Here is a 27,036-nt window from a genome sequence, read left to right on the forward strand (position 1 = left end):
GATGCACTGAGTCATTGCCGTAGCCGTTGTTCGCTCAGCGCACTCCGAAACTTCGTTTTTTGCAAGCTAGAGTGACCCCTCTGGCTATTGAAGTACGCGCGCATTAGTGCCGATCGCCCGAAGTTATTGTTCAACAAATTGGCTGGTCTTGAGTTATTAAGCTCATTACATTGGTCATTATACGTACTAAGGTACATTGTGTGTGCTACATTGCACTTACGACTGGCGGCAAGTACTTATATACGTCCACATAAATTAAAATGTATTAGGTACTCACAGAAATCAATACATTTAAAAAACGTTGTAGGTACAATAAAATTTTGGACAATAACGAGTAAAATACAATTTTTCCAATATAAAAGTGCATGTAAATTTTGACACTATCATATTTTGCGAGCCAGGCAGGGTGAGAAGCCCATATTGTTAATACAGGGTGTTAGCTTCCTGCATATTTACGCAGTGAGTTAAGTACCCATGATGTCGAGTTACTAATAATAAATCATGTTCCAGTACTCACTCACCTATTTCATTACATATTTATCGTTCCTTGAAAGAACATTCCATTATAAAAGGAAATCCTTTCAAGAAAATGCAAGAAACTTATCAGTGCAACGTAGCACCACATCGCCTATTACTCATAAAGCGCATTTATCCCATTAGACTTAGGTTTTAGATTGATTTGTTCTACGAAGGCGGAATCCACGAGTGTGGAAGGAAGCCGGCGCATGACAGATCGACTGTCAGGTGCGTTCAAGAGCACACCGATTATCGAATTATGTCTTGACGGCTGCAATTGTTTGAAATTTGGCTCTTGTTACATTTGCATACGGGCGGTATTGTGTTTGGGTGGTGGGTAGAATCTCCCTGTTGCTCGTCCGACTGTCATGGCCGCTGCGCTTTCCGCCGTCCTGCGCACGCGCCGCCGCCGCCGCCGCCGTCGCCGCCGCCGCGTGTGCCAATGAGAGGGGCTAGTGACAAGTGACAAGGGTGACGGGAAATTCCATGAACATTTTCAATGATAGGTATTATAAAGTTTGGTTGTAAGTATCTAATGTGTAGGGTGTAGAATAATAGCTAAAGTTGTAAGTACTTATAACATTTGTGAACAAAATAGCTTGACTGAAACAAAATTTCAGGACCCGAGAACCAATTTCTATTTGTCTTGAAACAAATATTGCTCAGACTGCCTCAGCGAGATTCAAGATGCAGTACTTACTTACTATCAGCCAGCTAAAACTAGACCTAATATAGTCGTCTAAGATTGGCTTAGGCCGATCAAGCCTTCTTTTCCCGCCCCCATCCCCCGTGTTGCATAGCAATAAAGTTCAAATTGATTCTACATTTTAATTAGAAAATGTTTTTATAGGAAAAAAAGGCTGTTTTAGGATTTTCCCGGAAAATAATTAAGTGTTTTTCTTGCCGCAAAAATCATCCTTAAGTCTTCAACGAATTGCCAAAGGTTTATGATAGCGCCATCTAGTATTGAGTAGCCGAGCTTTCAGTGCACTTCAGTATTTCATAACACAGTCATCTAAACCAATTTTGGTCATGAATTTAGATGAAATTGATTAACTAGGATCTAATAAGATTAGATATACTCACAACTCTGGATAATTGTATGGTAAAAGGTTATAGCAGCAGTGCAGGTACAGGTACTTATTATGCCTAAGGTATCGACAGTACCTACCCTAGGTACGACACGAAAACAGTTTAATTTATCTTGTCAATTATCTTTTATCTCCATACTGTGTCTGAACAAACATACATGTACCTACATACTGCAACAACTATAGCCTAGAGACAAATAAGAATAAAATATCTTGCCTTCCATTACGCAATGTCATTTGTGTTCAACAAATGATTTGCCCTAAGCAAAATTTATGATTTTTCTAGTAATCTATTAGTATTTTAAAATATTTATTTAAAATATATAACTAGGTACATAACCATACCGGTAACCGACATGGCATTCTATTACGATGATTTCAACAGTTTTATCAAAGCGAACGGTAAAAAAACTGCAGATATCATTCAGGAAGTGGCTAAGGCTGTCCCCATAACATATACTCCATTACATAGGTGAGTGTTAAGCATGTGTTAAGTGTGTTTGTACCTGTCCTACCTTTTTTTACCTAAATAAAGATCTAAGTACCGATGTAAGTAGGTATTTAAATGCTTTTGTTTATCATAAAACGATTTAACTATGAACTCATTCCTTATTTTCAGCAGCGTACCACAACGCTTTCCATCAAATCGTAAAAGAACAACACACAGGATAGTTTCCAAAACTGGTTTGTTTAATATTGAAAAGTGGAAACAGCACAAATACCATGCGTTTCCCGACATTGTCTCCATTTTCATCGAAGCGAGGTGGCGATGGACCCTGGTGTACTGCTTCCTCACTTACATGTCTACCTGGTTGATATTCGCGGGCATCTGGTGGCTCATACTCTTCTACCATGGAGACTTCGAAGACGACCACTTACCGCACTCATCCAATACTACAGACTGGACTCCGTGTGTGCGGGAGATCTACGGGTTCACTTCCACATTTCTCTTCAGCATCGAGATCCACACCACGATCGGCTACGGCACCAGGTCCTTGACCCTGGAGTGCCCCTCGGCCATGTTCACCATGTGCATGGAGGGCATCGTCGGCACCATCATGCAGTCTTTCATCATCGGGATCGTGTTCGCTAAGCTGACAAGGCCGAAGGGACGCGCGCAGACTCTTATGTTCTCGAAGAATGCTCTCATCAATCAAAGGGACCGCCATCTCTGCCTGATGTTTCGGGTCGGTAACATTCGGAAGTCCAGGATCATATCCGTCAACTTCCAGGCTTACCTCCTGAGGCACCAGACGAGGCAGGGCGACCAGCTGAACGGGAGACAACTCAAACTGGACTTGTTGGTTGACGCGTGCAATGACAACATTTTCATGTTCCCTTTTTCAGTTTTGCACAGAATAGATGAGAACAGTCCCTTGTATTTTGTATCGGCAGAAGATTTGTTGAGATCCAAGTTGGAGATTCTTGTAGTTCTAGAGGGCACGATAGAGTCGACTGGGCAGCCCGTGCAGTTGCTGTCTAGTTACATCAACAAGGAGATACTGTGGGGCCACCGCTTCGTCAACATGATAAAGTTCAGACACGACAAACAGGGGTATGAAATAGATTATTCAAAATTTGATGAAACTATTCAAGTCAACACTCCACTGTGTGCAGCCAGCCAGCTACACGAGTTTTATATGGACAACATTAGATATAATTACAGTAAAAATTCAACACACAAACATATCTGTTGCTGTGGATCATGTAAAAATCTGGTATACGCGCATGATGGACCAGCACTCTACAGTTAATGTATTTTATAATTTTATTAACGATAAATTCAATTCCACTATAAGTTTTTTTAGTTCCACTAAGTCATGATACATTGTCTTCATAGCCCTCATGTGTATTTGTAAAGTTGCTACCTTCATTTTCACTTTCATTATTTCCAAAGCACAGTTTTGTATGTCACTGTTGATTTTTAGTAAAATCTTTTCGTTTTCTTTATATTGTTGTTTAGCCAAATTTAACTGCTCCTCTGTAGTTAAAAACACTTTCATTTTGAAGTCTTTCCTACATCAGATAGAATTTCATTATTTTATATTTTATAAAATAACTAGGTAGGTACCTACTTCATAACTTTCCGTTACCTACCTATTCTACTTTATAGTGTACTTATCTGTCTCAAACATACTAATAGTAAGCTTACAACTGATATCTATATGATAAATAACATTATGTGATAAGAAATTATTATCTAAACCTACATACTACATACGCTGTGTGCGAATATTCGTCGGATGTTCATAACTAGAGCCCTCTAGAATGTGTCTGCATGTAGTGGTCCACTGCTGGACGGCTTGCCACTACTGAGCCAGCCACTAGTAGTACTGGCTAGTGGCTATCTGGCTATATGTCTCACTGCTGCGGCTGGAATGCGCTTCACGCTATGGTTGATCTTGTCAGGGTTTCTTCAAAGTTTATAATCCTATAAAATACAAAGAACAAAGAAAATGTTTCACGATTTGCGCGCTTTTTGGTTCTACTTCCTGTTCTTCATAGATTTATTTCCGTTTCCGCAAATGTCTAGTGACGTGTTGTAAATAGTCTGTGATCGAGAGACTTTAATCGAATATTTCCCAACAAAATATTATTATTCTGAGATTCACAAATTTCTACTACGTCATCATTCAATCATTCGTTCGTTCAATATTCAGTATAGGCAACTTAACGGAACAAAAGTGGACTGTCAATTTGCCCGTCAAATCAATCAAGATTTTCTAAAACAAAAGTTTCTCAAAAATAAATAAAGATGTTTCGTGCTAATAATTTCGATAAGTTACTTGGTAAGATTCCATTTTAAAAATGCATTAGTGATGTGTGCTGTACCTGGAAGCGGTTTACCTGGGTGTTAACAATATTTGATAATACGACTCAATGAACATTTAACACTTTTACTTGATTTGCATCAAGTTGTGTGGTTTCTGTAAATTATCCTGGTCACAGGGTGACTAAATTGAATATCACGGTCGTATTGCAAGTTAATGACTGTTAATGCCAGTGCATATTGACGTTAATGATGAAATAATTGTTCTAGATAAAGCCACCAGTAATCTACGTCTAGATCCAGATTGGCCAACAATTTTACAAATTTGCGACTTGATTAGACAGAATGACTGCACGTAAGTAACTAATATAATGAAAGTACATGTTAAATACTTTGAACATGAAAAATAAACAGATAATGTAACATACTCTCCAGGCTAGCTATTGTGTCCAAAATCTTTTTAGTTAGACAAATATTTACCTAAATTAGAATAATAATAGATGACATGAGAGTACCCAGGGCTACCTACTTAATTAATCATGGGGATCTTACTAAACTTGCTCATTCTGGACTTTGTACCATGCTTATTTTTAAGAGTTAAATTCAGTTGCAAGAGTCATCATGGGTATCATAAATATGCTGAACAAAATGTACAAGAAAACTGGCTGTATTAGATCCTATTCTGCTTTATAGTTATTTATTATTTATACACAAAAAAACCAGGAAACAGAAAAAGTCTCTTTCCTTGTTTTATGTGTAATGTCCTTTGGTGTATGTTACAGAATGTCATTATAATGTAAAATCATGATTATTATTATTATTATACTTCTATGTATTAATTTTCAGGCCTAAATATGCAATTGCTGGGATCAAAAAGAAATTGTACTCTCAGAATCCACATCAAGCTATGTTTGCATTGCTAACTTTAGAAAGTGTTGTCAAGAACTGTGGTAAGTAGAAATAAATTTATACACATTAATTGACGGGTTCTTTATAGTCAACTAAATTGCTTAAAGTTTTAAAACATGAAAGTTTCTATCCTCTTGGTCATACACAAAACAGATTTAGATATGTCTACTAGACCAAGATAGTTTTTACATATTTGCATAATGATATACTTATTATTTAATTCTTACACTCTAACAACATCCTAAAATAAGTTAAAGTATATTCAATTCTTTCCTGTTATTTAATTTTAAAAAATATGTGTAGGTTCCGGCATCCATGATGAAGTGGCGTCGAAGGGGTTTTGTGAAATGCTCAGAGACCTGGTGAAGACCACTCAGCATGAGAACCTCCGGAACAAGATCTTGGAGCTGATACAAGCCTGGGCATTTGCCTTCCGGAACAATCCGAAGTACAGAGCCGTCCAGGTAATCTATCAACCATGCCTAGTAGATCTTAAGATCAGGATGTAACATAAACTTGCTAGATATGTTACCAAATATTCATTGCATGTAAAATATTATTATTATAAACATTATAAGTAGTTATATTAAAATTCATTTTACATTTAAAGGTCACTAGATTTTATTACCAACATAATTATTTAAAAGTCCTGTGACCTGCAATAGAGTTCCCTATGAATCAACTACATAAATAAAAACTGAACCAATTAAGTACCTACATTCTTTCATGTACACTCTTGTCTTATTTATTTAAGCTGCAAAACGAAGTATTCATATTTAGTGCCTTGTGGCTTTGTGGCAATACATTGTTCTAACTAAACCATTGCTATGCGACATTTTATTTTTGTATGCTATGTTTATATTATTTTACTAAGATTCATCTTGTAGAATATCCTCCTTACATCCTATTCAAATTGCATTGTAATTGCAAGAGAAATCAATAGGGTTCACTGACATGTCTCCCACAAGGTTGAAGCCACCCAGACGACAGCTGATAGGTCTAGCCAGGGTATTGATTTTACTCTTCTATAATTCAATTATACCACATTATTGTAGAGAGCCGTAACACAACACTACTTTATTTGAATGGTGTTTCGGAGTAAGTTCTGAAATTATATTTTAATAATGTGAATAATTAGTGTGTGGTTGTAAGAGGGTTGAGTTTCTCTATACTAATAGGTATAGAGAATTCTCAGAGAGTTTTATTTATATGTAATTTAGCATTCCTACAACCTTAATTTAGATATTAGATAGATATGGAGTTATGATTCATATCTTTATTGTAGGTAGCTGAAATGATATCTTAAGATTTTTTTTAAATAAGTAGGTAGGTACCTATATCTGCTAGCAGTCACTTCACTAGCATTGGCTGATTATCTATTAGTAGGTAAATAACTAAGACACAAATGTAAATTTTGAAATTCTTAAAGTAATTTTATGTATTTACTAACATTACATCTTGTTCATTTATGGAAACAGAATGATAATAATGTCATTGTTGTGTTGCTTACGTCTCGCCTCTGCATCAAGGTGAATAGCCTGATAAGTTGATAGCTGATATACACACAAACATTTTCATGAGTTCTTAGATTGGTATCAAAAATATTAATGAAAAAAAGTACTTAAGTATATTTTTAGATAACTTTAAGTAGGTTTTAATTTTAATTATGAAGAATAGGGACATAAAATAATGTTGTTGCAAAAATAGTACCCTTGTTATTGTCCATAATAACGAGAAAGTAGGGAGTGTCTTTTGGCTTACAATGCTCTTTTGGCACACCCAGTGTACTAGTGTAGTGCTTGCTACCTACATAAAAAGTATTTACTTACAAAAATAGTTTTGTATCTAAACTACAGGTGGCACTAATACCTACAGCTTATCAGGTGATACTGAACTGGAGATGACTCATTTCATTTTCCTCATTCAGTCTCTGTTAGATGACAAAACAACACTTTTGTGATTGTATTTTTTTCGTAATATTATGGATTTCAATGCGGATATGGTGTGTTATTACTACTACTAAAAACTAAATTCTGTGTGCTCAATAATATATTTCTCAACTAAACAAAAAAAAAATACTATCTGAAATAATTTATAAGTACCTTTGTTCTTTTGCTCTCTCTGTGAAATATGTTTACTAAAGTGGTTAGTGCTTTGTCCCCAGGACACTGTGAACATCCTGAAGGCTGAATGTTTCAAGTTCCCCCCGCTGAAGGAGTCTGACGCGATGTTCTCGGCCGACACGGCCCCCGAGTGGGCTGACGGCGAGGTCTGCCACAGGTCAGTCACCTTGTTATTGTGGTCCATTGTAAAACTGAGTTTGTTGACCTCGGCATTTTGGGATAATTATTGTTGGAAACAATATTTATTATAACATTATTGCTATATTTTCCAGAGTTTAGACTCTAGAATAATTTAATTTCTCAGTGATGATTAAGAGATAAAGTCAATAAGAGAGGTCAAGCATTAAAATAATGTGCATTCCTTTCATTCCTTTATTCCCCAGTGGGTGTACTAAGCTAATGATTGTTTATTCAATCATATTAGCCCATACAATTTAAGTTTTCTATAGGCATACATTCTCACCATTACCTTACTTAGCATAAATGTTTGGAACATAAAAATATTCTTGGTGATGCCAGCTAACTATGCTAAGCTTAGGAATGAGTCACAGAATGTTGCAATAATTATCAAGGTTTCAATATTTTAAATTTGACCCACTAGCAGTTGCCCAAATGACCAGCTTTGATTTATGTAGCTTGATATCCCTTGGTTTCCCTGTATAGATGTCGAGTTGCATTCACGATGTTGGTGCGGCGCCACCACTGCCGCGCCTGCGGGCAGGTGTTCTGCCAGCAGTGCAGCTCCAAGACTTCCACGCTGCCTAAGTTTGGCATTGAGAAGGAGGTAAGATATTGTATATTATTTAGGCTCCATGAGTAATAAGTATCTTCTGTCTTTACATGCCAAGCTCATGTTGTTGGTTCAAGTTCTGTCCTAGTTTATTCTATGATGATTAAAAGCGCAAACCATTGAGATTATTTTGTAATGTTCTATGTTTAGGTGCGAGTATGTGACGCTTGCTTTGACAAAGTTAGCCGACCACCAACAGCTTCTTCGGCTAAACTGGACATTGTTGACACGTCCAATGACTACGGCCCAACTGCTCAGACCCCGGTAAGTACAAGCATTCATTATTGCTTTTATGACCTAAATATTTTTTTTCTTTAATGAATATACAGGTGTTGCAAAAAAGGTATACTAAGCCAAAAACAAGCAATATTTATATTAAGAGATCATAGTAATCACCAAGTAACAAACAGAGTAGACAGAGCCAAGATACTCCAATGTCATTTTTACTTATCTCCAACAGGAGAACCTCAATAAGTTATGTTTTTAGCTATGTTTGGAATGAGATTTAAATTGTGAAATAGGTGTGACTTTGCCGATAAATCATTAGCACATTAATCTTTTATTCAGTACCTTGATTTCAAATCCTAACCTCCAAATTAACACTAAGGAATATAAAGAAAATTACCAATTTGCTTAAGAAATTAGTTTATTTATAGCTACGTAATGTTAAATCACTATCAATCGTAAGATTCACTTCCCGGCATCTCGCCACCAGGAACTAACATGGCAATGTTGTTTCCATTTAACAGAATCTGGTCTAGCTTGGTGATTTTCCGTCCTTCAGGCGTTGATTCGTATTCAGTGACGTCGTCTAGTAACATGTTCACAAAATCGTCGAATCCTTGCAGAGTTCCCACCATTTCTTTGTCGTTCTTCATGATAATGTGAATTCTTGAACCGATACATTTATCGACCAGCTCGAGCGGTAGCAATGTGTTTGGGTTAGGTAAAGATGACTGTGCCATTATAAAAGTTTTTTATATTGGAAAATAGATAGGTAATTCAATGGTTAAATATAAAAAGCGGAATGCAACAACAATCACAATATTCACAATTCCGTTTTTGACAGATTTGGCTACTTTGATTGTCATTGACAGTTTGTATATGGGCCGTGCGCTCGGTACACTCTATCGTGGCATAAAAGGTTGTTGTTGATTCTCTAAATCTCAGAATACAACTTCGACTAGAACTATTTACTCTATTTAGCGACACGATACGTTGATCCGAACGTTGCTTACGTTCAGAAATTATTTTTATTTTATTTTGCTAACATCATCGCATCGCTGCCTTAGTTTGTTGGAGTATTTCTGGACGAAACAAATCATAGTGTTACCAGCCTTTAAATACTGATACTTTTAGTAGATTTATGAGAACTTTATTTAGTTATTATCCTAATTTACCTAATATGATTTTTTCCACGTAATAGTGGTTCTGTAATAATGAAAGTGGTTCAATAATCCAGCATTGACTTGCTTTCGATACGGTAGTTAATGAAAGTAAACAATCAATCCATAAATGTATGTTCTTGTAATGTGAAATCTCGATTAATGATAATATTAATAATTACTTGTCATTTGTCTACCTGTGGAAATTTAAATTTTATTTAATAATAAAAAAACAATTTTAAAAAGTAGACTACGGTAGTAATTTACATAGTAGTTATTTTTTGTACGCTTGTTACCCTGAAATTTGACATTGACATGACAGAATACTTGTTGTCTTGTCTTTGTCTTGTCTATGGTACAGTTTTTGAAATCGAAGCGTTACAATTTTGAACAGCAACAATATTTTATTTGTTGGAGATTAATTTGGATTTGCGTTTACTCACTGTGATTTTACTGACAATGGAAAAAAGAAACGTGACTAACTTTCGAGGAGAAAGCTGCACACCGAACTACAAATTCCACATAAAGGACGAGCCGGTTACACCGAACAACGAAGAATTTGGTGAACACAATAACTTTGATTACTCCTTTGATAATGACTGCGGAGACATGAAGAAATCCCTCTCAATGAGCGATATTGCGGCTATAAGAGAAGACTTAATGAATTTAGAGCTTCAAGGAAACAAAGAAGAGGTTTATCATCGCTACAGGAGATCAACAGCGCACAGCCACGACCAGCCGCAAGCGCTGTCGCGTACCAAGTTTGTTTCAATGGCCGAAGCCATCTATCACTTTCAAAGAGACACCCCGGGGCGCTTCCACAGCACCCGGCCGAGCATCTTCCAGGCGCAGGGACATGCCGCCCGCCTGGAGCTCACTGTGCCGCAGTCACCCATGCTGCTGTGCAAACAACGCTCCCGACCGCTCCACATCATCTCGCAGAAGGAAAAAGAGGAACAGGAAATAGAGGAGATAAGAAAACACAAAATAAAAGCCAACCCTGTTCCAAAATCAGTGATTGAAGGCCCACACTTGCCCGAGGTACCCAAGAGACCGCTGACGCTCCTTGAACCATTCAATCTGACAGAAATACCTAAGAAAATACAATCTCCTGAACCTGTAATAAAGTTTAAAGCTCGACAAGCTCCCAAACACATCCTCGAGAAGCCTCAGATTCCCGCTAAGCCTCCAGTTCATGTTACTAAACCTCTGACACCCAAATTTCATTACAAACCTTTACAAGAGCAAATGCAAGCCTTCAGAAATAGACAAGCAAAACCTGTGGAGAAGCCCGCGCAAAAGCCAGTACAGCGTCATGGACCTATTCGTCCTGAACCATTCTCATTTGAAAAAAGAGATGAAGAATTAAAACGCCTCAAAGAAGAAAGGATTAAAAGACAGATTGAAGAAGAGAAAAAACAAGCAAGTCAGTTTAAAGCCCACCCATTGCCAGGCGTAGTTAGGAAGGTGATGATGAAAACTGCAGCTAAAGGTTGCTCATCCAATGCTTCTTCGGAAAATAAAGAAAACTTTAAGTTTGAGGCCCGACCGCCAGTAGTCCTCTATAAGGAGCCATTCAAACCTGTCCTGAAGCCGATACAGATAGTGAAGCCAACTCCATTTGCACTAACAACTGAAAAGAGAGCAGCTGAAAGAGAGAAGTTTGATAAAAATCTAAAGGAGAAGGAAGAGGAACAAGAAAAGCTGAGGCAGCAAAAAGAGAGAGAAGCAAAAGAGATTGAAGAGAAACAAATGGCTGCAATCCGAGCCAAATTGGTGCACCATCCCAAGCCATTACATGTGGCTGAGCCCTTCCTGCCTCAGAGATCTGAGATGCCATTGACTGTTCCAGAGACACCTAAGTTTATAAGACGGTTGAAGCAACAGTAGATTTTAATATTTTACCCCCACATGAAAAGGGTTGTTTTTAGTAGTGTGTATACTTGTGTCTGCCTATCTAATGTCTAATGTGAATTTATATAAAGTCCTTAGCTATGTTTGATCAAAATAAGTTCAGAAATTCAAATGTTATGCAGTCATTTGTTGTGTTTTTTAAACTATGGTTATGTTATTACAGTGGTGGACTTGTTCAACAAAACACTATGCACTGATTTAAAATTGAGTTTTAATTACAAGTGTTTTGGTTTAGGTCTTCCTCTGTAGTATATTCTTTGTGCCATGAGTGGGGCTATAGGCAGACACATCTTTAGTATTGTTATTAATTATGGTTAATTAGAATTATGTTGTGTATATATCCTACATTCTATTTACTCAAAATGATTTTTTACGCTATGACATTGTAATTTTATGGAATACAATTCATTAATTATGATGCGATAACATATAATTTTGTTTTTAGAAGTAATTTTATTCTTAGACATTAGCAGCATTGTCGTCAATTTTGTTTTAGGAAACATACATGAATGATAAATAAATGACTTTACAAATAATAATTGTGTGTATTTTACTCAACGACCTAATCCTAAAACCTAATTAGGTAACTGTATTTAGCCATTTTTTTAATGAAGATCCATTTATTGGGTTTTATATTTTAAGTCAACAACCTTAGTACAGTAGGACACTCATAACAGTATAGGTATATCCATAGACTAGAATGTTATAGGTATATCTGCCTTAGTTCACAAATTCATACATAAAATTGTGCATCTGTACCATGTCTTTTCTTAATGAACACATCATCTCAATCCTTCTAGAAGCGTCCAACAGGACCAGGCGGCAAGACGGCCGAGGAGCTACAGGAGGAAGAAGAGCTGCAATTGGCGCTCGCGCTCAGCCAATCAGAGGCCGAGCACAAGGAGAAGGAGCGGCGCTCGCGCACGCACATCGCGCCCGCCGCCGCCTCGTTGCATCCCACTGGTGAGGAAGTGTTGTGTAGCTGAGTTAGTAAAAGTATTGTTGTAAATATGCAACTGCCGCAGAGATCGGTATCTTATAAGCTTGAATTGTGTCTGGATGTGGCTCCGTAACTTATGAATGGAGAAACCGAGATGATTGAGAGATGTTTTTAGCTTTTTGTATGTCCTAACTAAGTCAAAATACCTAACTGCATAATATAAAAAAGTACATAAGTGATGCTCGTATTGCAGTATCCCCGACGCCGTCGTCAGTGAGCGCGTCGCCCGAGCACAGCGCGACCGGCAACCCGGAGCTGTCGCGCTACCTGGACCGCAACTACTGGGAGCAGCGCCTGTCGCGCGACGCCGCCGCGCCCACCGCGCCCGCCTCGCACGCCTCCGCCGAGCCCTCTGTGGTGAGTACAGCTGTGACGTCATCAGTGGGAGCTGTCGCGCTACCTGGACCGCAACTACTCGGAGCAGCGCCTGTCGCGCGACGCCGCCACGCCCACCGCGCCCAAAGCTGGATATCATCATCAACCTATAGCAGTCCATCGCTGGACGTCGGCGTTGTATCCAGGCGTCTATAGACTCAATAGGCGTTTCCTTAGTAGGATCATGACACTATATTCCTGGCCTTCCTAATCTAGTCGCTACTAGCTATCTGTCAGGATGGTTGGTCCAGCTGGTTGCAGGGCATCCTAGGATACGTTTTGCTGTTCATGGGCTCTCTCTACTCAAGAAATAATCTACCCCAGATAGTTGTAATAATGAACCTATTCACATAGGCTATGTTTGATATGTAATTAATGTATCAATGGACAACATTTCAAAAAACTAAAGCTGCTATAAATCGAAAACCATTTCGAGATTTAGCTCTAAAGGCCACAAAAAAATGTTTTTGTATTTTTTGGATGTATCATTTTCGAGAAAATCATAAAATAGTAAAAAAGTGCTGATGACGTCATGCATCAGGTGCGATGCGTTTTGATGATCAAAGCCTATAGATTTAAAAAGAAAGTAACTGTCACTTTCATTTTTGATTGAATTTGACGTTTTATCGTGACGTTGTTGTTTATTTGGGTCATTTTCATTAATTCTGTTCTGACACTTTCTGACTATTTTTTTATTTATTATTAAGAGATGACCTCTATATAATATGTCCCAGAGCATGCCACTGCCTACACAGCTGAAAAAATGCTTCTGCTTATTTTTTTACATGATAAGTACCTACTTTCCATCATTAGAAATATCAATGTCATTTGAAAATGACCCATTTGTTGGTTGGCATGTAAACAAAGTTTAAATGTCACTTGTCAGTGTCATTTATGTTTTTTTTCGAGACTCAGGCAATAGACAAAAATAAAAATTGAGCCTATTATGTGACGTCACTTCCGGTTTTAAAATAATTAACTTTAAAGTTAAAAATAACATGCAAAAATTAATGTATATACAAAATAAAAAAATACGAAAAATATAGGGTAAAGAAAATGAAATGTTGTCCATTGTAATAATGGCTTCTTTTCAGGACTACGCCAAGTCGGCGACATCCAGCAAAGCTCAAGCCGACGAAGACGCCGAGGATAAGGAAATAGACGAGTTCGTCGGAGCGCTGAAATCTCAAGTCGAAATATTCGTCAATAGGATGAAAAGTAACTCTTCAAGGTATGATTTTTCACTCTCAGTGTAGATTTTTCCTTTCTTGCGTCGGGGCCGATAATGTATGCTGCAAAACAACACAGATTGTTTAAAGTTAGATCTAAAGATACAGATCCAAATATATGTAGATATTCAAACACTTCCTTATACTAGATAACGAAGTGTTTGAATATTATAACATCATGGTTTGTATTGCAGCCCGCGAGCTCCGCTTCGCCGTATGTTTTTTGTCAGGGTGTCAGCTTCCTGCATACCAAATTTCATCATCATTATTTACAAGCTTTTGTCTTTAATATAATGTTTATCTTCTGTGGCAGGGGTCGGTCGATCGCCAACGACACGGCGGTGCAGAGTCTGTTCATGAACATCACGGCGATGCACTCGCGCCTGCTGCGCTACATCCAGCAGCAGGACGACAAGAGGGTCTACTTGGAGAGTTTACAGGTAATGTACATAATATGTATAGCCGTAGTGCGGAAGCACACGGTGATTTGCGATGCGTAATCTTGTTTGTTTGTTTCAATGTATTTATTAAGTAAACATAAAAAACACAGTACAATGGACAACATTTCAAAAAACTAAAGCTGCTACAAATCGAAAACCATTTCGAGATTTAGCTCTAAAGACCACAAAAAAAATGTTTTTGTATTTTTTGGATGTATCATTTTCGAGAAAATCATAAAATAGTAAAAAAGTGCTGATGACGTCATGCATCAGGTGCGATGCATTTTGATGATCAAAGCCTATAGTTTTAAAAACAAAGTAACTGTCACTTTCATTTTTGATTGACGTTGACGTTTTATCGTGACGTTGTTGTTTATTTGGGTCATTTTCATTAATTCTGTTCTGACATTTTCTGACTATTTTTTTTATTTATTATTAAGAGATGACCTCTATATAATATGTCCCAGAGCATGCCACCGCCTACACAGCTGAAAAAATGCTTCTGCTTATTTTTTTACATGATAAGTACCTACTTTCCATCATTAGAAATATCAAGGTCATTTGAAAATGACCCATTTGTTGGTTGGCATGTAAACAAAGTTTAAATGTCACTTGTCAGTGTCATTTATGTTTTTTTTCGAGACTCAGGCAATAGACAAAAATAAAAATTGAGCCTAATATGTGACGTCACTTCCGGTTTTAAAATAATTAACTTTAAAGTTAAAAATAACATGCAAAAATTTATGTATATACAAAATAAAAAAATACGGGTCCACTAATTTTCTATAAACTTTCCGAATAAATAATAAAAATATAGGGTAAAGAAAATGAAATGTTGTCCATTAACAATGACCCACAAAACCAGTTTACTGGTTTGTCTGTGGATTCAGATTTCACTGTTAATAAACTAATTATATTATATTCTATTTTTAAGAAACTTAGTGCTTAACAATAAATTTAACTTGATACTTATTTAAACATCAGACAATAGGTATCTATATTTTACTTAACAAATGTTTTTTTAACAATCTTGAGAATCTTGCCTTATTTGTTTCATCCCTTATTTCAGTAGGTAGATCATTTAATAATTTAGGTAATTGTTTTGTTTTGTTAGCCGTGTGATTCTTGCTAAATCGCCTTTTGACTGTCAAAATTAGGAGACGAAATCTTAAAGGTGCGGCCATTTGAATGCCGTGACGCCCGTGACTAATGCATCACGGGGACCCTTATTCTTGCATCAGTCACTATATGTTTATAGACGAATCTATAATTTTGAAACCCGTGTTATAACTCTGAATAAAGGCAGGATTCGAAAGTTGATATGGATTTTTAAAATTCTAAGACATGTAGCGTCACCCGCACTTTTGACTAAAATATATATTGCACTAGCCCAACCTATCCTAATGTGTATACCAGTATGGGGTGGTTCGTCTTATACCCCATTTACATTCAGCCCCTGCCGCTGCCCCTCGCGCTGCCGGCAATAATTCCCTAAATATTGCTGCAGCAGGATCGAGAGGAGTGAGTGTTTACATACTGCCCTAGCACTCACTTCGCTTTCAACTGTCGGCAATGGCAGACGTCGAAATAATTACATCGGCCGCGGTCTCATTTTATATAGGGAGAAAAAATGTATAGGCAGAAAAAAGAAACGACCACTAAGGGGCAACACAACATTATCTGATGCATTAAAATCGGTTCAGTCGTTGCAATTACCTAAACGATCACCATGTAGTAGAAACAAAAGACACATGCGTTACTCGAATGTACCCATAGTACGTAAGAAATTAGCTCTTGATAAATAATGTTAAAACCCCTAAATTTATTAGACAATCAACTTAAGTACAAGTGAACCTCCTCCAGGCGCTCGGCGAGTACTGAGCGTCGGAGCTGAATGTAAACACGCACTGCCACTCGCGCTGCCGATCCTTTGACTTCCGCACAAAAAACCGCCATTTAGGGGAGCGCCGGGCAGCGCGAGTGGCAATGGCAGCGGCATGAGAAGTATCGCGTTTACACACTGTCCTGCCCACTTCCCTGCCACCTTCCCTGCCCACTTCCCTGCTCACTTCGGCTGAATGTAAACGAGGTATAAAACCAAATTCATAGAAGTGGAAAGAGCACAACGATCTCTATTAAAGGTGATATTTTTCAAGCATTACAGATACCCTACTACTCTGCTATATTCTAATAGCCATGTCCTAACTGTGAGAAAGCTATACATTTTGAATATAATTTTAAGGTTTCATAAACATTTTGCTTTTGATCAATCCCTTCTCAATAGAAGGAGAAAGGATCTTGCTATCCCTTCCATTTTTAAAAAAACGGCATTTGCAAGTAATCAATACGACAAGCAAGCAGCTCACGTATACAAACAGGTAAACAAAGCTCTTAGCATATACCCTATGATTATTCGCGATTGTAAAAGGACTGTTACAGAATGGCTAGATAAACTTGATTACGGTGACGTAGAGAAACTCCTAAAATATTCATCGTAGATTGTATATTTGTGTAATTATTTATTTACAGCATAAATAAATTATTAAATGGTATGTAGCAGCAAACATACACACACACACACACACACACACACACATATTCACACACACACACTAACCATATTACTTTAAATATAACTAATTTGTATACCTATTACCTACTTAATTTAAAAATAATGTTTGTACTTACTTAGGCCTAATTTCACACCATTCGGTTAGGTTAAAAATACCTCGGTTTGGTTACATGTTGCACCGTTAAGGTTAGTGAGTGTCCCACCATGCTAAATCACGGGGTTAACTCCCTTGATCGGGTGATAAACTTGATTGCTGCTGTGGGGTTCCGCTAAGACTTGGTTAAGACCGGTAACCAGGCAACGGGTTGTTTACTTGTCACTCATTCTGTCAAGATTCAAGATGGAAAAATGAACAGAGCTTTTGATAAACAATATACGAACTAGATGTTGTGGGACATAAAAAATTAAGCGAAATACTGTCTGGGTTTTATATAATGTCAAACCGAGATAAAAAATTCAATTTAATGTCCTAACCTAACTTGGAACCGCAATATAGAAACACAAATTGATGGCCCTACCTGGAAATCGAACCCGGGATCCCTGGGTGATGAAGCTGAGCTTCTACCACTAGACCACAGAGGTAGATTCAAGAAGTTAAACCTAATGACTTAATGAGAACTATTGAATGAAGTGAAAAATCTTCTAACAAAATATTTTAAAATAAGACCTTACTTAGAAATTGATGTGTTATTTCCCGAGAAGTTTCTTTTGCACTGACACTCCATCTTGTTCGTTGTATTGTTTTTCAAAGGGCATGGCGTAATAATATTATTTTCAATGACGGATGTCAAAAAACAACCTCGGTAGAAATAGTAACCATGGCAACCTCAAAACCAAAAAGTTTGGTTGTTTGAGGTTGTTTGAAATCACAGAGACATAGACAACAAATTTCAATGAATATGACAGAATATTGAGTGAAGTGTGAGGGAAATGAGTGAATGATACACATAATGCTGGATTTATGAATGGTCTGTTAGATTTTCGTCGTGGGACTCAACCAGCACGCGTAGCACAGTATGGCTGGGACAAGATATAAATGACAGCTAGTCGCAACAAATTGTGTGATACCAGTTGTCCTCACAAACGCTAACATGGCCAACACGAAATAATCACTACAAGATGTGAGTTACAGTTTTGACACAGAGATTTGACGTTTTATCTTATTTGCTAACACGGGTGAACCAATTTGCCCACACATGTCACATTTTGACATTTGTTTGGTTTGCATTATATCACTCAAGTTTGAAGGTGGTGATATAAATATTTTAGTGAGACAAGTATTGTTACAATGGCGGTCAATTATTTTAACTTTATACTTGCCCAGCAAGAAGAGGCACACGAAAGAAAGATAACGAGGAGGATGATACGGGACTCCCATAACCCGTTTGAAATGCCAGCAACTGAATTCCAAAAAGTTTTTCGGCTAACCAAAGAAATGGTGTTATTCTTGTGCGAGGAATTAAGGATGGAATTACAGCCCATTAATGAGGAAGATGGTCTGCCCATCCACATAAAAGTGAGTACAAGGACGCTTTCAATATTTTTTATTAAGTTACAAGCTAATGAATGCAATGCGAGTCCACAGAAGTTGCCTCTCGGAATGATGTGAAACTTTTGCTTTAATATGTCCGGCCAACCTTTTACAGTCAGCGACTAATGCTAATCCTTTCACAACGGCAACGGTGAAAAACCCTAGTCTATTGTTTGTCACCAACATGCTAAAAACTAGGAATAAAAAGTAGGTTTACAAGAAATCAAATGACTCTAATGAATCTCACATACTTAATCTATTCTTTAGGTTCTCACAAGTGTTCGACTACTGGGTGATGGTAGCTACCAGAGGCCTACCGGACAAGATCACACTGTGTGCATTGCCCAAACCACTGTGAGCAAATACCTCGCTCAATTTACCGAAGCAGTGAATAGAGTGTAAGTACATAGTCTATGAACTTTATGCTTCTTATTCCATTCCATGCAGTGTGCCAGGTGCATTCTTACGCCCTACAGAGAATATAATATGATATAATAACTTTACTTATGTATGTTATAAATAAAATGGTATCTTATTATAACACATATTTTAACATTACTGCTTTTTTAGATTACTGCCAAAATGGGTGTACTTTCCTGCTACTGAAGCAGAGAGGCAAGCCCTCAGTAGAGGGTTTCAGGAGAAGTTTGGTGTACCAGATGCAATTGGTGCGGTTGATTGCACCCATGTTGCAATATTCCCCCCGCCAGGACCTCAAAGGGTTCAATACCGGAACAGAAAGGGATACCATTCCATCAACACCCAATTGGTAATTGCACCTGTTATAATTTGACACTACACTGAGGTAAATTGTAGTAGCGAGAAAAGTTGAATATAATTATAATGTGTGATGTGGGTTCGATTCCCGCCCTTCACATCTACCAATGAGTACTATCTACTATATACCATTGCTGCATTGCTCTTACGGTGAAGAAAAACATCGTAAGGAAACCTGCATATTATCATCTACTTACTATATTTAGCACATCATGTGTAAACCATTGACATAAATAAATAATAATTTATTTCATAGCCAAACTTAAACTTAATTACAAAAAAAATCAAAGTTAACAAGCATAGATTTAGGCTGTAAGCTATATGCATGAATAATATGTCCCCTGATACTCAAACTAGGTAAAAACCTGTAAGATTAGTGGTCACATATATGTGTAAACATATTACTTATTCTGTAGTGTGAACCCACCAACTCGCAGTGGGAAATGGTCCAAGCTTAGAAAGGTAGTTTAGACTACCTAGACCTTGGATATGCACAAATATTACTGTTTAAATTTGGTGGGCGTATTTCATATATGTTTCTTTTTTTTTATTGAATTACAATTGTAAATGAGTCATCTTATTTATCATTACTAATCATAAAACAGGTTTGCGATGCTGACTGCCGAATTCTGCATGCTAATGCACGGTACCCTGGAAGGGTCCATGACCAATTCATCTTTAATCACTCAAATCTGAGGAGAGAGATGAGTCGACTATACGAGGCTCGAATTGGCTCATATTATTTATTGGGTAAGTTATTCATTACTCACATAGATACGACAGTAAAAAACTTATTTAATTTACTTAAACTTTTAATGAATAAACTATGAAAAATATATAATTAAAACAATTGTAGATATTAATTAAAACTAGAAAAAAACAACTAAGTGAGAGATCATTTATGTCCTTAACTATCACAATTATTCTTACTAACTATTAATAAGAAAGCTAAAAATCTTAACAACAAGAAACTATTTTTATTTTAAGTAGGCACCAATCAGTCTTATGTATCTTAAACTTATGATCATTTATGTCCTTAACTATCACAATTATTCTTACTAACTATTAATAACAAAGCTAAAAATCTTAAAACAAGAAACTATTTTTATTTTAAGTAGGCACCAATCAGTCTTATTGTATCTTAAACTTATATGTATATTAACTACCACAGCTATAAAATCAACAAAAAATATCCTTTATTAGGTATTCTTACCTATCGAGTGTCACAATAATCAGTCTTACATATCTCATAATATCTTAATCTATAAAATAATTATTTCTTCACCACCATTTTCTGCCAAAAGTCTGTAACAAATAAAAATGTTTCAGGAGATTCTGGTTATGCCCTCGAGCCTTGGGTCATGACTCCTATCGTGGATGCCCCAGAAAATAGCCCAGCTGACCTGTACACACAGTGGCACTGCAAAGCACGCAATTGCATTGAGCGGACAAATGGATATCTCAAGGGTACCTTCAGATGCCTTGGACATGACAGGGTACTTCATTACAGCCCAGAGAAGGCCTCCGCAATAATATATACATGTATAACACTGTATAATATTATGAAGCATTACAGGTTGGTAAATTATTTTTCTTTGACTACAAAACAACAAAATGAAATTGAAATGGGCAGCTTATTTTTTGTAAAATGAAAGCTGAATATTAATATTACAAATATATTTCAGGGTCCCATTTGGGAATCACGATGATGAAGTCAATGAAAATGAAGAGGGAAATGCCGAGCCTGTAAGACCAGCTGGCGCTTTGCTGCGTGCAGGACAGCAGCGTCGATTACAGTTAATAAATAATTTCTTCACTTACATTGCGTCTTCTTTCTGCCCTTATCTTAAATACGTTGCCCGTATAGGAATTTCCCTCGACTGTGTCATTAAGTCTCTGGAAAGAATTATCAATATAATAAAAGTTTACGTACATGTACCTATAGTATGTAAAATTTTCAAATAGCTATATCAATTTATAAAATAGTTAAATAACTGAGAGCTGTATGAGCAGGTAAAGATAAGTTATCTTACTCTTATTCAATTAGTTAAAATTTTGGCATGTACAATCACTTCTAACTATAAACAGTAAAAATCTGCATGTTTGCATGCACATCTAAGCATACCTATAGATTATAATTGATTATTATTATTATGTATACTCACATTTAATAGGACATTTTGGTGCTGCAACAGATTATTATGTTCCTGTTGCATGTTTAAAAATGCAACAGGTGGTTGTTGTTGTCTGGGCTGTCCAGATCGCTGGCGACGCCGGACTCTGGTGGTCCTAAGTGGACTACTTTCAGCATAATCATGGAGAGCCATTTCTGTCTCAATAGTTATAATGGGCTCATCGGTTGCTACAATCTGTAAGACAAAGATAAAATCAAGTTGAATTATTACATAGCTAGCTAAAAACGAAAGAAGTCACATTTTGCATGGAAATAGCTGGATAACATGAGAATCCCAACTTTCACAGTTAAATAAAGCTTGCTGGAAATTCTAAAAGGGTTTGAATACTTACAACTTCCCTCCCAATATTTGTTTCCTCCGGGCCTATTCCTACAGAGCAATCTTGCCCTGTGGCGTCTAGCACTCTCAGTGCAACATTGGAGACACTGGGCACTTCTATTATATTGCCAGTGGCATTTCTTGCAGTATTGGCTGCTGCATTTTCTTTGCGCGCCTTTCTTTTAAGGTCTCGCCATGTCTGAAACATAACATTTGGTTTAAATACTAACAAAAACATTCAAAACCACCCATGCAAAATAATACTAATATGCTGATTATTCATTAATTAATACCTGCTTCCACTGCACAATACTTTTGTCAGGGCCAATTTCTTTAAGGACGTCTCGGACCTCTTGCCATTTTGCCTCCATAAGTCTTGCCCCTAACGGTCCTGTGAATTCGCCATTGGCCAGCATGTGGTCCTGGCTCATTATATCGGCCAGCTTGGCCAGTTGTGCATTGTTGCTTCTGATTCTGTAATTAAATTGATTGGATCAACTAAACTTACTCATCCCTTATATATTTTTTATCATAGTCCCAATGATGATTGTTCCTCTACTGTACATAACTAGAACTTGTATTATGGTGACTATTTAAGACATTTTCTATTCTAAACCTCTTGGTAGGCAGAGCTGTTGAAAACTTTCGGATAAGTTCGGACATTAAAAATGTTTCAATGATAGAAAACATTGGTAGAAGACAGAGTAGATAATATAATAGTACTTACTGTTTTTTTCCTTCCATTGTTTAGTAGTTAAGGGCTAACTCCTTTGGGCAAGCGAGGTCGTTTATAACATTCAATACCTATCAAGTTTAAGTTATAATAAGTATATTATTTATTCTAAAACGCAACCGAAATAATGAAAACAGAATAGACGTTTGAAGACGTCAAAAAAATTGTCTCATAAACTGTCAAAAAAACCATAGACAATACAAACAAGAGCCACAAATGAGGGATTTTCAAAAAAAAGAACGAATGAAATACATATTTCCACAGAGCAGAAAAGTTTCAGTGTCACTGTGGCTTATATCCAATCACACAACTAAAATGAGTCCCATGTACACCCTATGCTAACATTTAAGACTGATATCAAAAAGTGACTCGATTTAAACAGTCACTTCACATCTTGTCTTATTATGGCCATACTAGCCGTGCAGCTAACAAGGGTAATAATCCTTAACCTCGTCGTCAGCAAATGCGTGATTTAGACTGTAACTAACAGAATCATGAGAAACCAGGTCTCAACCTCCTAATTAGAAAACAGCCACTGTATGCTATGAAAAGAGCGGGACCACCTGTCACAAGTATCTTTATGCTTACTAGGTGGTTCCAACCTTGTATGTATTTATTTATTTATTTATTTATAAACGCTTTATTGTACACAAACAAACAATATACAAAACAGATTACAAATTTAAAACATATAGGACGTATACAAAGGCGGGCTTATTGCCAAAAAGCAATTTCTTCCAGCCAACCTACGTATAATGTAACTAGCTATAAGTTTGTTAAAGAAATAAAGAATATTTGAATTTGAATTTGAATAAAGATCCTTTACCATCTAGCTCAACTTTACCAACGTCCCTTTTCTTTTCTTATGCTTTCTTCTATCTGACCATCACAAAATAACATCAGTGGCATCATCAATGGCATCACACATAGATTCATAACCTTGCATCTCCACCCTCAGGACAAAGTATCCCAGATCCGCGACAGCCGCGCGGCTCTCGACACTCTTCGCGCGGAGCACGCGGCCCGCATCGCCGCGGCGGCCGAGGCGGCCGACAGACAGAGACAGATGCAGATGGCGTCCAAGCTGCAGGCTATGCGGAAGAAGAAGCACGACTATCTGCAGTATCAGAGGCAGTTGGCGTTGCAGAGGGTGCAGGTTTGTAGGGTGTTTTACTACATTGAGGCTAAGGACGCTGGTCAATACAGACAGAGACAGATGCAGATGGCGTCCAAGCTGCAGGCTATGAGGAAGAAGAAGCACGACTATTTGCAGTATCAGCGGCAGCTCGCGTTGCAGAGGGTGCAGGTTTGTAGGATTTAAAGTTATTTTATTAGACAAAACTGCAATGACACGAAAGCCGGTTGAATGTATTTGGTATCCTAAAATCTAAAAAGATTGTATTTCATAATGTAGCAGGTCACGAATGATAAATAAGGTAATAATAATAATGATGAATAAGGTCACGCTTATGGCTATATGATTTCTCCGTTTGTTTATTTGCCTTTACTAGTTTGAACACCAATCAGTTATTTTATATTCATGAACTTATTTTAAAAATTATTCCCTGTTCCAGGAGCAAGAGCGTGAGATGCAGATGCGCCAGGAGCAGCAGAAGCATCAGTACATGATGTCGTCGGGCGGCTACTACATGCCGGGCGTCAGCGCCGTGCACCAGTTCCAGGCGCCCTACCCGCAGATGTACGCCAATCAGTATATGATGCCCCAGGCCAGCGCCGACGGCTCGCTCAACCAGCCGCAGATGTCGCAGGCCAACCTCATCCCCAACCCCATGAACAACGCCCCGCAGTCCATGCCGCAACTCACGCAAGGCTACGCCATGTCAACATCAACCGCCAGCCAACCCACCAACCAACAGTCCATCAGCCAGGCCAACATTCGCCAGCCGCTGGGACCGCACATGTCCATGCCCAACCAGATGATGATACAACAAATGCACCAGATGCGGCTCGGCCAACCCAGCGTGCCGCAGATGGTGACGCAGAACGGCTACGCCAATCAGAACATGCCGCAGAGCGGGCAGACCACGCCGCAGTTGCAGAAGCAGAACCAGCCGCAGCCCGGCATGATGCCGCCCATGTCCGTCGGCCAGCAGGTCAACCCCAACAACCCCATGATGGCGCACATGCAGAACATGAGGATGCCCTACCAGCAGCCCGGACAGGTGCCCGGCTACCCCATGCAGAACCCGCAGCTCCCCAACATGCAGCAGGCGTCGCAGCTGCACATGCAGGGGCAGCCCATGTCGCTCCCCGGGCAGCAAATGATGCCGGGACAGAACCCTAACATGCCCATTCAGAACCACATTCCGACTAGCAATCAAAACGCACAGCAGGGACAGCAAGTGCCTCAAACACAAGGGCAACAGATGCCGCAGCCGCCCATGAGTCAGGGGCAGCCGATGAGCCTCCAGACCCAGTCAATGCAGTCGCCCAACCAGCAGATGAATATGCAAATGATGCCTAACCAACAGATGCTCTCTCAAGGTCAGCCGATGCCTAGTCAAGGTCAACCAATCATGAGTCAAGGCCAGCAGATGCCGGCCCCGGGCCAGCAGTACCAACCCGGTCAGATGCCTCAGCAGATACCCAACCAGGGGCAACCAATGCCAGGTCAGCCTCAGCCGGCGGGACAGCAAATGATTCAAAATCAGCAAATGCCTCAGAATCAGCAAATGCCACAAAATCAGCAAATGCCACAAAATCAGCAAATGCCACAGAATCAGCAAATGCAGATGGGTCAGCCCATGCCTGGGGGTCAACCCGGCATGAATCCAGGGCAACAACTGCCTCAGGGTCAACAGATGCCTCAAAATCCGCAAATGACACAAGGGCAACAGATGCCTCCGAATCAGCAAATGGCGCCGAACCAGCAGATGCCGGGTCAAATGTCGCAGAATATCCCCGGGCAGATGAAGGTGCAGCAGCAGAACTTCGTGAACGCGCAGCAGCCGCCCGGGCCGCCGCAGCAGACGCAGCAGCAACAGACAAACGTCAAGTCAGAACACAACAACAACACGGCAGAGCTAATAAGTTTCGATTGAAAGTAAACGATATTTTTAGTTGCGGCGCTATGACACCGTTTTACACAAATGACTGGCAAACCTTATCTGTGCGACTTGCTCCATCTCGATAACTCGTCTCTCTGTCGCTAGCCGCCGAGCTAGCTACTGAAACCTCAGTAATATTCTTGGTGCAAGTCGCACTCAGGTGTAAGCGATATATTATCTAGATTTTATTCCCTGAAATTTATGTAGTGTGAAATGATACTGATACTGAAATGTTCGACAGTAAAGTATAGACACAGATTGTAGAGGTAGGTATTTATTGTATAATTGTTGCATTTTTTTATAAACATCACTGCAAGTTGAAATTATCTAGAAAATTAGCAGTTTTATTGCATCCTTATTTTGCTTTTAATGTTAAAAGTAACGATATGGCCTTGTAAGCTTTGTAAAAATGTGCATCGTGTAAAAATACGTCATTTTGTAGTACTAGCTCATAATTAAATAGAGATTTTATTATTTTAAATTTAAAATACATATTTTTGTTGCTTTTTTTATTTTTGTGGAATAACTGATTTGTTACATTTGTATCTAAGTTATGTAAAATATATACTTACCATTAAATATTAAAATATCAACATGTATTTTATTTTTAAGTTTTACCGTTTGCAGCCTGAGTGAGCTATATAAGTAATAAATAGGTAATGCATTTGTTTCGGGCGTCAACGTCCTTATCATATTACTAGCGTAATATTAGTTCAATGGTCCATATCATTTCCAATACAAAATAATACTAGATTTTCAATTTCGATTTTCAATCTCGCAGAATTACCACATGTTCTCTATGCGCATTTTTAAGAGAACGTGAATGGAATATTATTTTACTGATAAATCTAAATCTACACTAGTGATAAATCTACACTACATGATGGCCCAGCGAAATGGCCATTCGATGGTTAACAGTGTTAACACGTCGTTCAGTCATGATTTCGCTATTTACTAACCAAGTATGAAGCTTTAGCCAGTGCGGCTAGCAGCACATAGTTACAAATATGTCTAGAAAATTAAATGGCGTAAAAGGTGGTGACAGATGGAATATCTACCGCACCAGCACGCAGAGGGGGTGGGCCACGTGTAAATGGAGTGCGTACCGTTGCTATTCCGGTAGCAATAATAACGGTAGACGAATATCATTAGATGAGACGGGGCTAGAGAAATGGGTATCTTATCTAAGGTAGGTACTTGGCTGGACCAACCGTGGCAAACCGTTTTGCATTATGCGCTGTTTCAACTTTGCATTGAGGAAAACTTCTCGTTATAGATAAGTACTTATTTTCCTCCAAGG

The 27,036-nt window shown here is 38.2% G+C and overlaps 5 protein-coding genes and 1 long non-coding RNA gene across 9 annotated transcripts; 4 read left to right on the forward strand and 2 right to left on the reverse strand.

Annotated features, from left to right (window-relative positions):
• Positions 1-2,188: 2,188 nt before the first annotated feature.
• LOC105395203 (G protein-activated inward rectifier potassium channel 4) lies at positions 2,189-3,557 on the forward strand. Its single transcript, XM_038108807.2, has one exon. It carries the CDS (start codon positions 2,204-2,206, stop codon positions 3,359-3,361), a length of 1,158 nt encoding a protein of 385 aa, XP_037964735.2. The 5' UTR covers positions 2,189-2,203; the 3' UTR covers positions 3,362-3,557.
• A 684-nt stretch (positions 3,558-4,241) lies between these two features.
• LOC105384469 (hepatocyte growth factor-regulated tyrosine kinase substrate) lies at positions 4,242-26,329 on the forward strand. 4 transcript variants are annotated; one of them, XM_048626651.1, is made up of 14 exons: positions 4,242-4,396; positions 4,648-4,732; positions 5,224-5,327; positions 5,590-5,750; positions 7,451-7,566; positions 8,073-8,193; positions 8,350-8,463; positions 12,299-12,461; positions 12,692-12,855; positions 13,968-14,104; positions 14,416-14,542; positions 23,627-23,734; positions 23,885-23,974; positions 24,243-26,329. In XM_048626651.1, the coding sequence occupies exons 1-14, from the start codon at positions 4,363-4,365 to the stop codon at positions 25,728-25,730; spliced, it is 3,012 nt and encodes a 1,003-aa protein (XP_048482608.1). In that variant the 5' UTR covers positions 4,242-4,362; the 3' UTR covers positions 25,731-26,329. The 4 variants fall into 4 exon arrangements, with proteins under 4 accessions (XP_048482608.1, XP_048482607.1, XP_048482609.1 ...); XM_048626650.1 differs by lacking the exon at positions 23,885-23,974 and having other exon boundaries at positions 23,627-23,824; XM_048626652.1 differs by lacking the exons at positions 4,242-4,396; positions 4,648-4,732; positions 5,224-5,327; positions 5,590-5,750; positions 23,885-23,974 and adding an exon at positions 7,128-7,288 and having other exon boundaries at positions 23,627-23,824.
• On the reverse strand, positions 8,828-9,330 carry LOC105384467 (U6 snRNA-associated Sm-like protein LSm5). The gene has a single exon (XM_011554717.3). The coding sequence runs from the start codon at positions 9,162-9,164 to the stop codon at positions 8,877-8,879; it is 288 nt and encodes a 95-aa protein (XP_011553019.3). The 5' UTR covers positions 9,165-9,330; the 3' UTR covers positions 8,828-8,876.
• LOC105395197 (targeting protein for Xklp2) lies at positions 9,403-12,064 on the forward strand. The gene has a single exon (XM_011567135.3). It carries the CDS (start codon positions 10,044-10,046, stop codon positions 11,472-11,474), a length of 1,431 nt encoding a protein of 476 aa, XP_011565437.3. The 5' UTR covers positions 9,403-10,043; the 3' UTR covers positions 11,475-12,064.
• On the forward strand, positions 18,663-21,242 carry LOC125489746. Its single transcript, XR_007267210.1, has 5 exons — positions 18,663-19,043; positions 19,216-19,414; positions 20,028-20,172; positions 20,752-20,998; positions 21,108-21,242. It is a non-coding gene; the product is annotated as an uncharacterized LOC125489746 (long non-coding RNA).
• LOC105381783 lies at positions 20,597-23,092 on the reverse strand. Its single transcript, XM_048626654.1, has 6 exons — positions 22,663-23,092; positions 22,229-22,409; positions 21,949-22,134; positions 21,588-21,791; positions 21,244-21,318; positions 20,597-20,727 (listed from the first exon to the last, which is right to left on the reverse strand). Exons 1-6 carry the CDS (start codon positions 22,677-22,679, stop codon positions 20,704-20,706), a joined length of 687 nt encoding a protein of 228 aa, XP_048482611.1. The 5' UTR covers positions 22,680-23,092; the 3' UTR covers positions 20,597-20,703.
• Positions 26,330-27,036: the final 707 nt, after the last annotated feature.

Source organism: Plutella xylostella, chromosome 17, assembly GCF_932276165.1.
Source record: "Plutella xylostella chromosome 17, ilPluXylo3.1, whole genome shotgun sequence".
Classification (NCBI taxonomy): Eukaryota; Metazoa; Arthropoda; class Insecta; order Lepidoptera; family Plutellidae; genus Plutella; species Plutella xylostella.

What these genes read in the sequence shown, in the direction of transcription:
- LOC105384469 (XM_048626650.1), top strand. Translation starts at nt 4,363, where the DNA reads ATGTTTCGTGCTAATAATTTCGATAAGTTACTTG. An exon ending in ATTAGACAGAATGACTGCAC is followed by an intron (nt 4,733 to 5,223) that starts GTAAGTAACTAA and finishes ATTAATTTTCAG; the next exon opens with GCCTAAATATGCAATTGCTG. An exon ending in GACGGCGAGGTCTGCCACAG is followed by an intron (nt 7,567 to 8,072) that starts GTCAGTCACCTT and finishes TTCCCTGTATAG; the next exon opens with ATGTCGAGTTGCATTCACGA.
- LOC105384467 (XM_011554717.3), bottom strand. Translation starts at nt 9,164, where the DNA reads ATGGCACAGTCATCTTTACCTAACCCAAACACATTGCTACCGCTCGAG.
- LOC105381783 (XM_048626654.1), bottom strand. An exon ending in CAAATATTGGGAGGGAAGTT is followed by an intron (nt 21,792 to 21,948) that starts GTAAGTATTCAA and finishes TTTGTCTTACAG; the next exon opens with ATTGTAGCAACCGATGAGCC. An exon ending in GGGCAGAAAGAAGACGCAAT is followed by an intron (nt 20,728 to 21,243) that starts GTAAGTGAAGAA and finishes TATTTGTTACAG; the next exon opens with ACTTTTGGCAGAAAATGGTG.
- LOC105395203 (XM_038108807.2), top strand. Translation starts at nt 2,204, where the DNA reads ATGAACTCATTCCTTATTTTCAGCAGCGTACCACAACGCTTTCCATCA.
- LOC105395197 (XM_011567135.3), top strand. Translation starts at nt 10,044, where the DNA reads ATGGAAAAAAGAAACGTGACTAACTTTCGAGGAGAAAGCTGCACACCG.